General features: G+C 41.2%; 1 protein-coding gene across 1 annotated transcript; it reads right to left on the reverse strand.

Moving 5' to 3' along the window:
* Positions 1–491: 491 nt before the first annotated feature.
* LOC122765020 (E3 ubiquitin-protein ligase Midline-1-like) lies at positions 492–14,056 on the reverse strand. Its single transcript, XM_044019039.1, has 11 exons — positions 13,759–14,056; positions 11,520–12,241; positions 9,583–9,642; positions 5,811–5,906; positions 5,221–5,328; positions 3,563–3,711; positions 3,342–3,478; positions 2,771–2,890; positions 2,099–2,260; positions 1,797–2,004; positions 492–1,540 (listed from the first exon to the last, which is right to left on the reverse strand). The coding sequence occupies exons 2-11, from the start codon at positions 12,183–12,185 to the stop codon at positions 1,192–1,194; spliced, it is 2,055 nt and encodes a 684-aa protein (XP_043874974.1). The 5' UTR covers positions 12,186–12,241; positions 13,759–14,056; the 3' UTR covers positions 492–1,191.
* Positions 14,057–15,238: the final 1,182 nt, after the last annotated feature.

Genomic DNA, 15,238 nt, shown 5'->3' on the forward strand with positions numbered 1-15,238 from the left:
TCTCCTCTATATTTTACATTGTCTATTATTTGAATACATTTAAAACTACCCTTGTGTATTATCTTAGTTTAGTTTTTTATACCATGCGTAGGGATCAATTATATGTACATGGATGATTTCCATTGTTAATGCTAAATACTGGTGGCATAACATGGAGGTGGTAGCACTAACACACTGAAGCTCCGTCTGCAGGGTTTCTCACAGAAAGGTCACTAAGAGTTCAGATTTGTCTTTTTGCCCAGTTTGTTGAAGGGAGTCTGCAGATTTATGCACCAGTACAAAAGGAATTGTCAGAGCAAATCTTGTCAGAAGCAGCATTTTGGCTCTGTGTGAGGGTCACGGTGAGTTCTGTAAAACCGGACTGACACATTTCTCTGCGTCGGAATTGATGGTGCTTTCTTTGCTGTATGGTGCTCTTAGAGCTTGTTCAAGCTTTAATTGGAGATCAGGTGGAAATGAACGTAAACCAGGCAAATGAGTCACACAGCTGATCAAATGAAATCACTTTTATTATATGTTGCCAGGAAGAAATGTGGAAACTGTGGCGCTCTTGACGCTGAACTGCATAAGAGCATTCGTCTATAACGTCTGACTAATTTCAAATTAAATTTTCTATGTGAAAGTACTGTTTTCTGATTGATTCAAGTGCATTTTCCTTGCAAAAATGATTTCATGCAAATATTCATGTGCATGACAATGTGGTATAGAAATACATTTTACAGTGACAACGTTGTCTCCTCAAAGTGCTATGAATTAAACAATCTTACAATACAACCTTTCAAAAAGATAAAGAGTCAAAGAGCCTGCTTGTCACTTGTGCTTATGTTTTTTTCCCCATCACCCTGAACAATACAGAAATGGACAGGGTGTGAAATATGGACGTAGACATAAAAATACAATCTGGAGCTTATTTTAAAATATCTCCACAAATTTAAACTGTAAGCAATCCCTTAAAACCATTAAGCTCAATAATGTACACAAATGTGCAAAGCATTTTTTTTTTTTTCAACAAAATTTACAAAATTCAACATAAGATTGATTGGGAATGTACACCTGGGTATGTAAATGCATCTCATTTGGTTACTGTTTTTGCCATAAAGTAGAAAGTTGTCATCACAGTCAGAGAGGTGCAGGTCGTGGTGGAATTGTTTTTGGGCTCCCAAAAACAAAAATCCAGCAGGACAGGTTTTGTCAGTGGTTGAAATATGTCCCTTCTAAGTGATCTGGGATGGGCAGTCCTGTGAGGATTGTTATACACCTATTCCACACATTAAACACAGGGCAAACTGGCTGAGTGAAGGCAATGTCAAATGTGTACAGGTGCTGAGAACCGACAGCATCGTAGAAGGACAGAGATCCGGAGTCATAGTCCAGCAAAACTCCAAGACGCCGCAGGTTGGGTGAGGGCTCAATGGGCATCTCCTTGCTGTTGTGACGTACCACCCATGAGGCGTTGCAGCGAGACAGTACCCAGGAGGCGGAGTTTTTGCCAATCCACTCATGTTTTGGTGCAGACTTGTATGCGATGCCCACTGCAAACCTGTATGACCAATGAAAAGTGAAAAGGAAGACATAATAACATGCATTATCTACAATTATATGATTGTATACCACTTAAAGTCTATGCAAGGCTTCTCTGTCAGGCTGCATTTAGGCAGAGTGATGTTATGTCTTGAGCTGATGCGGTTCTAAACAAAATGTCACAAAACTTAACACATTTTATTTTGTGAAATTAATATCTGTACCAACTTTAAGTGGAATCTAGCCAATAATTTGTACCAGAGGGCTGAACAAACCATGTGCTTCCGCCTATCAGCGCCTCCCAGTAATGACGGCCACTGTCGATGTAGACATTCCCTGTGACGCCATAGCTGCTGTGGCTGGAGAAGCGGTCCTGGCTGTGGCTCTTCTTGGACAATGTCTCGTCCTTCTCAACAGTCAAGTTGTCGTGGGACACTCTCAACTTACGATGAGCAGACTTTGGATCCAGCTTGAATGGCTGACCTTTGAAGCATTTTTTAAAATGACGGTTTGGGAAAAAGTGTGTTACAATTCTCAGTCGTAGTTAATAGAACTTTAACTGCTGAACTTCACATACTGTTTGTCTTGAGCTTCCCTGGTTCACTGCTGCGGTTTCCAGCCTGGTTTATGGCCTTCACAATAAAGATGTATTTTGTGCCACACTGGAGTCCGTGTACAGTGTAGTGATTTTGCTTGATGTTTGGTACAATCATCCAGCTATCAACAGAGCTGCATAAACCTGCATCACAGACGGAGAGAGTGAGTCACGTACCGAGAACAAACTCTTCAAATGTGCGCTGCTTTTCATGCTTGTAATTAAGCAGTCAGACAGTACAGCAGTGTGTGTTTTTCAGAACTTCTGTAGCTGCTATTTTGAATCATCAAATATCGCTGCTTAGCCCCTCATTCAACTGTACTTGGGCACTGAGGCAGATGAAAATAAATTGTTTCATCAAGCATGTTTTGACCTCATTAGAGCGATCAATTAAAACAACCACCTGTTCCGTTTAACCCCGCTGACAATACTGAGCACATGTTTTGCATCTAAATGTAAATCTAGTCATATAGAAAATTGCTGTATATATTAATTTTTACATACATATAAGAGCCAGTATAATATTATCCTCTGGTGTAAAATGCTGATTTTTGATGTTTGAGTAAACGTGTGTCAAATCCCTTCATCATGTTCCCGTTTTCTACCACAAACATTACACCAGTACATTCACCAGACGGCTGAATATAGACTTACTGACAACATTAGATTGGTTGGTGAAGATGGCGTACTGAAGTTCATACGATATGACAGAGAACTCATCATCCGATGTCCAGTGAACTGTGATCGTGTCATAATGCTGTGTTCGGATTATAGCTGAGTACGTGTCAACAGAGAACCGTGCGACGGCATCAGACACTCCAGCACCATCCATTTGTGTTTTTGTCCTGCCAAGTGTAATTAAGCAGTTCCTGTAGCTATTACAGCTACAGCCCTCATGCAGTTAAATCCATGCTGCACAACAGGCACTAAGCATAAAACAATCAAACCTGTTTCATTCAGCGGAAAATAAACACTCAGTAGTGCCTCACATTTGTAGCTGTAGTTGTTTGTCACTGGCACAATTATCGCTGAACCATAAACTCACTGCTTATATGCATGCAAAATTGAAAGGTAATGCAGAGATATATTTAAGTGCACCATTTGGTTTAATGAAGACAGAAACCCAGCTAAAACAAACAAGACTACATCAATTTGCAGACAAGTCAATTCATTGCAATAAAATACTAATACGAAAAAAAAAAAAAAGGACTATGTGCTCAATAACGCCACTCACCTGTGAGATAATCTAAGCTTTCGAGCATTTTCTTCTCCCTTGTGAAGTCCAAAACAAAACTATCAAATGTGTCGTTGAGATTGATTTCTGGTAGCAGGATTTGAGACGACGCCGTCGCCATTGATACTCTGCAATAAAGAAGCACATGCAAAACATTATGTGGTTTTTATTCACTCTTATGTTGACGGTATTGCCTTTGGCCGGAGCCTCACCTCTCACAGATATTTTTAGCCGTCTGAAGGAAGCGAGTGTGGTCCGTCTCCTTGAGGGTTTGGTCGGCCTGTGTGATGAGGGAGGAGGACCTCTCGATGCACTGTTTACAGCTGGCTATCTGCTGGGCCAGTTTCCTCATTCGCACAGACTGGACAGGAAATGGGGATAAATGAAAAGCTTGGTAAATCACAAGCCAATGAATGGCCTGCTGTATGACGCATCGATCTGCCAGATGGTAGATTCGATTTTCTCTCGCCAAACACAAAAGGCTTCGGAGGAAAAATCTGATTTACACCTACCACAATGTGATTTTTGTCAGTTGTGTAATCGTGTTGTAAAAGTATCACTGGAATGAGGGGTGTATATATGAAACATCCCTCATAATACTGTCACAGTATAACCAGACCCCTCCGTCACCCCCCCTCCCCCTCCCTCTGTGCCACACTGGCTGAAAACAACCTCACAACTTGACATGAGGCACAGGGTGAGGAAGGAAAGAGTCCTCCTCCAGAGACGGTCATCACAGGAACCGGGGCTGATCTTACTCTGACACTGAGCACAGCACAGCATGCCACTGTCTGTCTACTGCAGTCGAGCAAGGGAAAAGGAAGGGAAATGATTCAAGAGGCCCAGCACATTCACAGGACATGTATGGACACAGGTGCCAGACGTACACCCGAGCTGTGGAACCATGCTTTACTATGAGTATTACATGTACTACAGCAGATACTATAATGACTGCATTTCATACAATTAGCAAAGCGCCTCTGTCAAGCGGCGACACTAAATCTTCGTGGTTCCGTGTCATAATCTCAAAGGACTGCGGACAGAGCGTGCAGCAACCATGTGAATTTTCATTTGCTTTAAAGACATAATCATCTTTCACAAAAGTGAAAATAAATGAAGACCACAATGAGGAAGAAAAAAAACCAAACATATCTTCAGAGAAGTTGTGCTGCTTTAAAAGGAACGTGGCTGAATTTTAATTCTGTAATAAAATAATTATCACCTCCGAGTCTATCGGTGTTAGAGGTGTGTCATAAAACTCTAACGCTGATATGTGAGAGACGTAAAGTGGAGCTAATGCTGCAGTAACGCTAAAATCTAGTGCAAGGTAGCAGAAGCATTATCTGTGTAAATGCTGCTAATACGCCACCATAAGCTACTGGCCAGACATGAAGCAAAGAGACTGTGGCTCTCATACATGATAATGCTTACAAATCACACTGACAATTTCTAAGACGATGGATGTTGCAGATTCTGTTCATAGTTACACGTACTTGCGTTGAAGAGTTTCACCTAACAGCGGTGATTTGTCACCGCTGCGTGAAAGTAGGCACATTGTGTGTGTGTGTGTGTGTGTGTGTGTAGTTGGTATTCCTTATGTTGTGGGGACCTACATCTGTTTACACAGTCACATTATGGGGACATAAATGACTACATTTTAAGATGAAGACGTGAGGCTGGGGTCAGGGTTACGATTAGGCCAGTAGTATGTATGGTGATAGTTAGTCAGGAAATGAATGCAAGTCAACGCAATGTCCTCTGAAGTGATGGAAACCAGTGTGTGTGTGTGTGTGTGTGCATGTGTCCTTACCAGGACGCACAAGGTGATAAACAAAGGTTATCAAGACATAAGAGATAATACACATGTTACCTTCCCCTCCTTTATCTTAGTGCCTATGATTTGTCTTCGCTGCTGTATGATATTAATCAGCAGCTCACACTCCTCCAGCAGCTTGTTTTCTTGTCGCGATGCATTAACCTAGACAGAACATCAAGCATGTTTAGATAAGAGACAGTCAGTACTGGAAGCATATTTAATTTGCTAACCCAACAAAATATTGCACCGCACATAGTGAAGTTGTTAAAACGCGATTTACAAACAGAGCAATCAAGTTTAGACAAACGTTAAGCAGATTGAATCTAATACATGTCGTCTAATGTCACGAAGGGCAGGTCAGAGTGGCAATCATCCGAACATTAATAATGCAACTTTAAAAGGAGTTTTAATGTCGTCAGTGTAAATATTTGGCAAACGCTTCATCTGAAAACACTCAATTTGCAGCAAACTGAGTGCATCATTTGAAAAAAAATGATTGACCCGGAGGTTAATGAACAATTAATCTTGCAGGCATGAAAAGCAAGATAGAGTAATTCATCATCATCATGCCGTGTTAATAATCCCCATGAAATGCCACAGACTTTAAGAGCTCCACCTGAATGGGAACAGATAAACAACCTCACCTCCACATGTTGGCAGGTTTGGATAAGTTTGCCCATCAGACTTTCCAACTCACTGGTCCTCTTGATTAGATTGCTGAGGTTGGAATCCAAGGCTTGCTGCAAAACAAAATTGAAAAGGTAAATTTCATCACATACTGTCCCCACCCCCCCCACTCCATAAAACTGTAAACAGCTGAATAAATCTTGGAGGAGAGTGAGGTGAATAGCACAATATCTGGCATGGGGTATAACGGGCACAGAAGAGGACACACAAAACTGCCACTTGATATGACTGGCCACATTTGTGCTGTGATCAGTGTGGAGCCCCCGCCGCCACCCTCCAGTCCTCTCTGTGTGCCAAAGATCCCATCGTGCTGCCTGCTGGGGCCACGGAGCTTAGCAAAGCATCTGCCAGTGATTTGGACAACTAAACCCCGGCTGTGTTAATTACTGACACAGATCAAAGGCTTATGTCTCAAACTCAATCTCTTTGCGTAATTGGGGAGCACAACGTCTGTGTACCGCGTTGGTACAAGAACTTCTGTTTGTTCTCCTTAAATAATCAAAGTGAAATTCAGACCATACAGCGGTGAGCAAGAGCCTCAGGTCACCACCAGCTTTATTGTGTCTGACGAGTTTTATGATCATTGGCATTTGGATTTGAATGACGTGACTGAAAGTTAAAGTTGGACTTGAGTTTAACTCGTAAATAAACCCAACGTCACAGACCTTTATAGACCTTTAACTATAAATCATGTCCACACACGTGCTGTGTTCTATCTCCCTCTGAATGGGAACATAGTTTACACAATTGACATCATGCTCTATCGAAGAAGACCTAAAAACTAGACACATAAGGAAAATGTTATGAGTGGATATGACTCATTCATTCATTCATTCATTCATTCATTCATTCATTCAAACAGAGTTCTTTTTGCCCTCTGGTGGCTAACTGTGACTTCCTGGGCCTCAGCGGTCAAACTGGAGGACTGCATCCATTTTTAAATGCAGTCTATGTTTGAGATTTAAAGAATGACCATGAGATGCATTTCATGTTTTTTAACACTTCTTCCATCAATTCCATAAATATCAAAAATAGACATGTGAACATTATTCATGTGAAGAAAAAAAGAAAGAAAAAGAAGAAGCAACACTTTCAGGCTTTGAGAAGGACACTTTCAAAGCTTGGAGGGAAAAAAAGTTGTGAGACCTCTCTCAGCTCAGGTGCTTCACATTGTGATTTTATAAGGTGTGTGCGTCATTGTGGACTAAAAATAGCCGAGGCCTTTTTTCACCGCTCTCACATATGATGTACAGTATGATTTATTGAAATAGAAAGCCATTTCATAAGCTGAGCTGCAGATACGGGCGAGATGGGTTTAACATCTTTAGATTGGACACATGGAACATTACGTATACATTATCAAGTATATATGGAAAGCTTAAACGTGTTCTTGTTTGATAATCACATGTAGATACTGAGACGGAGAGAGCACATGGAAAATAGAATTTTCTCTTCCATTCCGATGCACTGGATTTATTTTATTTTTTTTAAATGTGCCCAAAAATATGGTTTCTTTTGCAACATTAATGCTCGCCATGTTTTCAGAGCGCTCTCTCTAATGGAAGTCTCTTTCCTAAAACCATTTAAACCGTATGAAAGGAAAGAATAGCAGCTTCCTTTTGTATGCAAAGGCTTCTGGTCCCACACCTTTGCTTTGGCCAGTCTCTCTTCCTTCCTCACACAGTCCTAACAGGTCACTGTCAGGACCTGCTGTTTTATCCTGTGTCAGCATCAACAACAAAAAAAAAAAAGAAAGTCCTCCACTGTAAAAGGTTGTTACATGATTATCTATAGTGGACATGACAGGTCCTGAGATGCATTTGTCATTTTTAAATTACAAATCCAATCAGTAGATTATTCTAATCATAGATTAGGGGCATACACAAGATATATTACAAGAAATATTACTCATGAACATACGATGTTAAAAGCTGTCAATTGTGTTAAATACATCAATCAAAGAAGGGGAAACACTGGCTCAAATCAAGATTTTTATGACTGGTTCCCAGTGTTGTAATATAACACAAATACGCCACACTTTTTTAATAAACACTTTAACTTTTAAAACTTAAGTACGTTTTATATCAGAACATTACTTTTGATACTTGAGTACAGTAAATGTCATATATTTTAAGACTTTTACTTAAGTCATTTTCCAAAAAAAGTAATTTCAACTTCTACCAAAGTCATTTTCTGGTAAGATACTTGTACTTTTACTCAAGTATCCTTTTAAGGCACTTTATACAAGACTGCTGGTTCTTTACATAGCCATAATAAACAGTTTTCAATGTTATGGTACATAAATATTTATATATATATATATATAAAAAAAAGCTTTCTATAACTTCTCAGAAGAAGATCTGGACACATTAATGATGTCATCTGATGTACATCAGGTCAGCTGTTATGTTTTTAATAATATGGACAGCAATCTTTACGATTCAGAGTTATACAGCGCATTCCGATGTGCTGATTTGCAGCATTTTACACACCATGTACTTTGAAATATCATTAAATTATATGTGTGTGTTGGGAATGCACTGAGGGTGTCACTCCCTCGGCGAGTGATGCACTACAGTCTTTTAAAAATCATTTGAATCACTTACTAATATGAGTGAAATGACTATCCATTTTAGAAAGTCAAAAAATATTTATTTTCATTTAACCTTTATTTATACTGGGAAGATCCTTGACAGCAGGCTCTTATTTGCAAGGATGCCCTGCTACATTTTTGGCGTAATAATAATAATATTTTTTTCTAAAAAAAAAAAAATTTCACACAACCTCACAAAAATAAAAGTATACAACACTTTAATGCTGGTTGATGGCAGGGCAAGGGTAAAGTGCTAAGAGAAGCATGAAGCGTCTGTGTGGAGTGTGTCTTAAATGACCAGTCTCCATTATTATAGAGAGATCCTGAATAGGTGGGACTTTCCTGGTGCTTTATGTGTTTCTTCCCACAGTTCAAAGCTATTCCACTCAACTTCACTTCACACTGAAAACTGCCCGTGAATGTGTGCGTCATAATTACATAATTACACATAAATAATGGATGATAGATACATAACAACAGATGCCGAACGTGGATCGTGTCATATACAATGCTGAAACCAGAATAAGTGCATTATGCACACAAACTCACACACATAAGCTCACCCACGCCTTTTCAATGTCACACCATGCCTTTGAGAGAGACTTTCAGGGAAATGTGAGCCAGTGTGGCTGTAAACATGTGTTTGGAAAAACCAACAACTATCAACAAGCTCAGCTGCCTGCCACCTGGGCTCTGTCCTGTGTGCCATGAGAAAAAAAACCTGAATTCTCTCTCGGATGGAAATAGCCCTTTCCTCTGTCACTCGAGGCTTTTAACAATGCAGTCATAACTGCACACGGTATAAGGGTCAGTGTGACAAAATAAGGATATTACACAGCAGACAGAAAGACCCATAAAGTAGCAAAGAAATGGTCTGTATTCATCTCAATCTGCTCAATATTCTGTACTATCTTTTACCAGAATGTGTGTATGAGAAATGAACAACAAACCACCTTAAGAACCACTTAGTGTCCCATTACACAATTTAGCTAAATGTACTTTACTCCCATTTAACCTAGTTTTTCAAAGGGTAATTAGCTAAATTCAAGCCCTTGAAAAAACATTTTGGGTTTCGAATAATCCATAACATATAAGTCTGTCCCTGAATGTGTAAGTAAAGAAATGCTGCTGATCACCTGGTCTGTCTCCTGGTGTGAATGATCACTCCCCACACAGAGAAAGCGGCCAGAAGATTTCTGCACAATGACAGCATAGGTTAGGATAGGTTAGGACCAGTCCACTGACCTATCTGGCCCAGATGTTGCAATAGCATGCTTGCATTCCAGTTCTACTGCGACAAACCATTGTGAAAACAGACGACCAAAAGGGCAAAAGAAAAAGATGAGTCATGCATGGCCACAGTGAGTGTCTGTGTTTTCATACCATGTACCACTATACCATACAGTTCTCTGGAGAAACCCTACAGGATGATGAGAAGAAGAGGAAGGTTTGACTCGATGCAGCAGAGTTTGCAGCAGACAGAGGATTTAGAAAAGTAATTGCTGTACTTGCAGCAAACTTGCTCTTCTCTCTTAAAGGCTTCAAAATAAAGCTTCACTGCATAATTTGCTTCTCATGGCTCTAAAAATACCTTTAGCGGTTAGTGGAGCCACAGTAGAGACCAACTGTGTTGTTTAAATGCTGATCCAATAAGCAAAAATCTCTCTTAAAAACTCAAGTCGAGTTTATAATGGTGGGAAAACTGAGCAGCGTTTTTACGCTCCAGCAAACAGCGTCGTTTAATGTCTTATTGATCATTAGCTGAAAGTGAACACTTCCACTTTACATAAAACTATGAGCGTGGTCTCTTGCAATGGGGTGACATTCTGTTCAGGAATGGTCAGGTCATGGATGGCTTCAAACTCACTTTACTGTTTTCCATTCAGATGCATTTAACACAACGATAGGCCTAATGAATGCAATTGGGTTGAAAAGATAAAGCTGGGAAGTTGAGCATTTTTGCTATGGTCAACAAATCCAATGAAAAGACCAAAACCAAAGCAGATTAACTTCAACCAAAACCACAGAAAATCCTGGGGTTTTCTTTCTTCTTTCATTTAAAAGCTATTTTTCTCATTTACATTAGTTTTTAGGAAAGAATAAATCATGTAACAGTGGCCGTCACTTGCTCAAACTGAATATTTTACCTCAAATGAGTGAAATTTGTCAACGTAAACAACACAATCTTGTTCTGTTTAAAGTGTTCATAATAATCATTCAAGAACAAAAATCCCTCTTTAACTATTTGTAATTTATAGCAGTAGTTACCTATGTTGTTGATTAACTTGAACATTTTTAAAGTGATTACCTTTTTTTTAGACGCATCACGCAGACCCTAAATCGAGTATTACACTTTGTGGTAGTAAAAAAACCCAAAACATATAGAGCAATAGGGAAGGAAAGTAATATTCCATGGAAAAGTATGGATCTCTGGGATTAATGTGATAAATTAACATGATCATAATGCGTACACGTGGCGCAGTGCAATAACAAGACTCATTTTAATGTGGTTGACCAATAGAGACTATGACGCTAAGTGTCTTTGACTCCAGAGGTTTGTCTGAACGATCAAATAACTGTATAGTTTTGTCTTTATTAACAAAAAGAAAAGTGTTGTTTCATGTGCCATTGTAAATTAATTAAAGATAAAACTTACTACTCAGCTAATTTGATAACAACAAAGATCAAGTTGTAATTAATTAATTTGATCCTTCAGCACTTACATTTATTAAACAAACTCATCCACTTTTGTGTGTCTGGTAAAAGTCGACGCACTTCCAGTGTCCAACAAATGAAAGTTAAAAATACACAACTATAATAATAGAGCAATTATATTTTAGAGGATTTGCTTATGAGCTCAGTGTCTGCTTACACTTCTATGTCACTAAAATAAAGCAGTTCAAAGACAAACACGTTATTATTATTAATTGGGAACTTATTAACGTTTACTGTGATGCTGCATAAGGTGAAAAAAAGGTGTTGAAATGTGTTTTAAGAAGTGCTTAAATTAGCACGAGCAATTCGTCAGTGCATCACACGCAGCTCATTCCTCACACTGCAACTCGTGTCTTACCTTGAGTTTGTCATATCGGTCACTGAGGGCTGCTACTTGGTGGTCTCGGTGTCGGCCCACCAGCTTACACAATGCACAGATCAACTGTTCATCTGTCACACAGTACATATTGACCTTCTCATTTTCGTGCTCCAGACACATAAGCCCCCGCAGGTGGGAGTCCTGCAAGGGCTCAATTAGACGGTGGCCCGTGAAGGGCTTCTTGTTGGGGTGGGTGGCCTTAAGACACTCATCGCAGTACGACACTTCACAGGTCACGCAAGTCTTCACAGCGTCCTGTGGAGGGTCCTGCTCACAGAACTGGCACTGGACGCGGTCACTGGAAGAAGTCATGGCTTTGCGGTCAGGGGCGGCTCGCTCGCGTCGGGTCTCGTTAGGAGAGTTGGGTCCACTCAGAGAAGCTTTCTGGTAACGGTCGATGATGTTCTGCAATGTAACGTTGCGTTTCAGTCCCTCCAGGCCCCTCTGGTTCAGGGTGATGACATAGCGACAGGTTGGGCACTGAAAGGCGTTGATGGACTGAATTGGCTCGCTGGGGGTGCAGTGGGAGACCAGGATGCGGTGGGCACAGTTGAAACAAAGGCTGTGAGCACAAGGCAAGAGCAGCGGGTCCTCAAAGAGCTCCAGACAGATTGGGCAGGTCAGTTCCGACTCCAGTGTTTCCATTTTCAGGCAAAACAAATAGGAGATGTGCGCGAAATCCAGGGAAGCTGATCAGCTATCTGTGAAGATCAAACAGAAATGAATGTAAACACTTACACTGCAGAGGTTCATTTGTTGTTCTTTTGCATCGGATTAATAGATCACTGACAAAATATGCATCGGCAACTAAGATTAGGTTTTTCAATTTTCATTTGACTTGAATATCTGTACAACTGAAAATAACCAAAAATGTGTAAACACATCACCTATTGTCTGAGAGTCTGACACACAAAATCAATCATTATATAATGAAATTATACCAAAAAAAAGAGACAGCATTCATATTCCGAGTCCTACGAAAATATGATTTGTTTTCTGTCTTTCTGCTACAAACTGAATATAAAATATGATTATAAATAGTATGCAAATGTGTGTAGTAGATATCTGATTCATTGAAATAGTCAGCACTGAACAAAAAAAGGCTTATTTACATACAATGCATGTGTGAGACTTGTGTATGCTTGAGTTGGCTGAACTTATAACGTTTAAGAATGTAGCAGCAGCAGCTCATTTTAATTTGGCACGGGAAGAGTCTAGCCTGTCCCCGTGTGCTCTATTCTATACTGAGGTCAGCAGGCCAGCAGGCCTGTGTGGACTGACAGCTCAGCCAAGCAGAAATCTATTGGCCTGCTTGCTGATGGCTGGGGCTCCACACTATCACAGACACTGAGCCTTTGTTCCCAGCTGGTCAGACACTCCAGCTGCGAGTGGACACACTGTGCTCACAGCGCCTTCCTATGTGAACCCTCTACCTCCACTCATTATGTGCGAAAAAAGGCAAAAGCTCATTATGAGGACAGTTCGGCACAAGTAGCCTTTTGAAGTTGTGAGAATACAGCAATTACGTCTGAGCCACAGACCTGTCCTGTTCTTTCCACTTTCTAGTCAAATCTTTGCAGACGCTCAGCTGCCCCACTGTACCGTACAAGAGGCAATTGTTGCGCTTCTCTCTGGTGACTGCGATGCATCTGTGGGCCTTTGTTTCTGTGCTATCTTGTTCTTTCAAGGCCAAAGCACTGAATGCAAGCTTCTAAAAGTTGTTGCAACAAATAAAAAGTGGCATCTTCACTCTGAAAACCCCCCCCCCCGGTCTTGAACAGAATTCGACAAAAGTCAAGCTTTCATAAGCCTCTTAAAATGCTCTAAATTTCACACACTCCGGCTCATATAAGAAGCATAAAATAAAAGTAGAACACACGAAAGTTTGACAAGGTTCCGCTGTGAAACGCAAAAGACAACGTCACATCACTTTTCAACACAGATCATCTGCTACAGCAGAGCAGCTCCTCGATCTGCGAAAGTCTCATAAAACAGGTTGTCAATTCAGCCGGGCTGCCCTACATACAAAATGAATAAGGGGTTTTGGATTACAAACACAATGCACACACACACTCATCCACTGATGTCATCACCTGGGATATGAAATACCACGACGTTACAAAAGCTTGGAAAACAACACTGTGCCAAAGAGTCCACCGCACACTGTATCACAGCCCCGAGTAAGTTATGCGCTCTCATTCATACACACTTTACCCACCGATGGATTTCGCCCAGCTTCGCACTTCCGAGACATTTCTGCTGAAGGGAAACTTCTGACCTGATTCATGAAAATATATTTATGACAACAAATGCAGCATCCATAAGCCCCAGCATGCTGTGGAGAGGGGCATCCAGATGGCTCCGGTCCTCACACTAATCCTGCAGCAGAGCTGTCATTAAGCTAGAGATTGAGCAAGAGGTAGCAGCAAGCACAACAGGAAAAGTTGCCCGACAATTCCAGGAAAGCCAGCTCCACCTACAGCTGGAGTGCTGGCCAGTACTAGGAGAGAGAGAGAGAGAGAGAGAGAGAGAGAGAGCAGACAAAAGTGAGAGAGACTGAGAGAGAGCGAGGGAGTCAAAATCAGCAAATAAGCAGAGGAAAAGGATTGTGCAGAGCCACAGCCAATGTCCTCACAGTCAGGTTAGTGTCCTCAGCCCTGCCCATTTAGGCGTTTCAGATTTCCATGTGTGACCGTCCCTCTCTGCCTTAAAGCACAATGCTGTGGATTGGAACTTTTTCTTGGCTGTGCCACGAGGGACTCGAAGACAAAGGCTAAAGACACCAACACAGACGAGAGGAAGCAGGACTGGTTTGTAACGTGGGACAGAAGTCTGAAATTCCCTCTGCTTCCAACAAATAACATGAAGTGGGCGTGGAGGATTACATCACTGTCACTGCAGTCTGTGACTCTGTAGGCTTTTCAGGTGCATTACCATACGCACTAAGCTCTGTGGGCTGTAAAATAAGCGCAAAGTTAACTCCTCATTCAAGAAATACAAATGGAAAGAGGGCACAAAGCGGCCAGTCTGAACACATATCTGCAAATGAACGCTCTACCTCACATCGTCTGCTGCATCCTCATTTGCCCCGCTTGGCCCTTATGTAGGAATCACTGAGGTACCATCTGCTTACCATGTGCGCATATTTCCACACCGACCCCTGCTGTGTTCCATTTTAATTCTCCTGTCATTCACAGGAGTCTCCAGGGTGACTGCTCTCTCTGAGACACAGACACACACTGTAAATATTGAATACACTAAATTTCATGCGGAGAATCGGGGGCTGAGCTACAATATATGACTTAGTAGATGCACGTGGGTAAGATAAAGGCTTCCCACACCTTGGTTTACATCAAGGACTTTCCAGGGACCAATTCCCTCAAATTCAAAGACTGAATGTGCAGCTTAAGATGGAAGGGCAACTTGTAAGAGACTCTTCACCCATGGCGTCCACGTTAATTGATTTGCAGCGCGCTCTGCATCCTGCCGAGTGATTGTCCTTGGGATCTCGGGCAAGACAGTCTTTGTAATTTGCTTTGATGAGCGAGAGATCTTAAAGTTTCCCCAGGCGTCACGTCATTCGCTCACTCGTGCCTAACGTTCTTCAATCATTGTTCTGCATGGAATCTCTCTACGTACGTCAAGCAACGCAGGGCACATGAAACATGCTGTAACAAACAAGGGCACATCAGCGGCGG

Source organism: Solea senegalensis, linkage group LG2 (assembly GCF_019176455.1).
Source record: "Solea senegalensis isolate Sse05_10M linkage group LG2, IFAPA_SoseM_1, whole genome shotgun sequence".
Taxonomy (NCBI): Eukaryota; Metazoa; Chordata; class Actinopteri; order Pleuronectiformes; family Soleidae; genus Solea; species Solea senegalensis.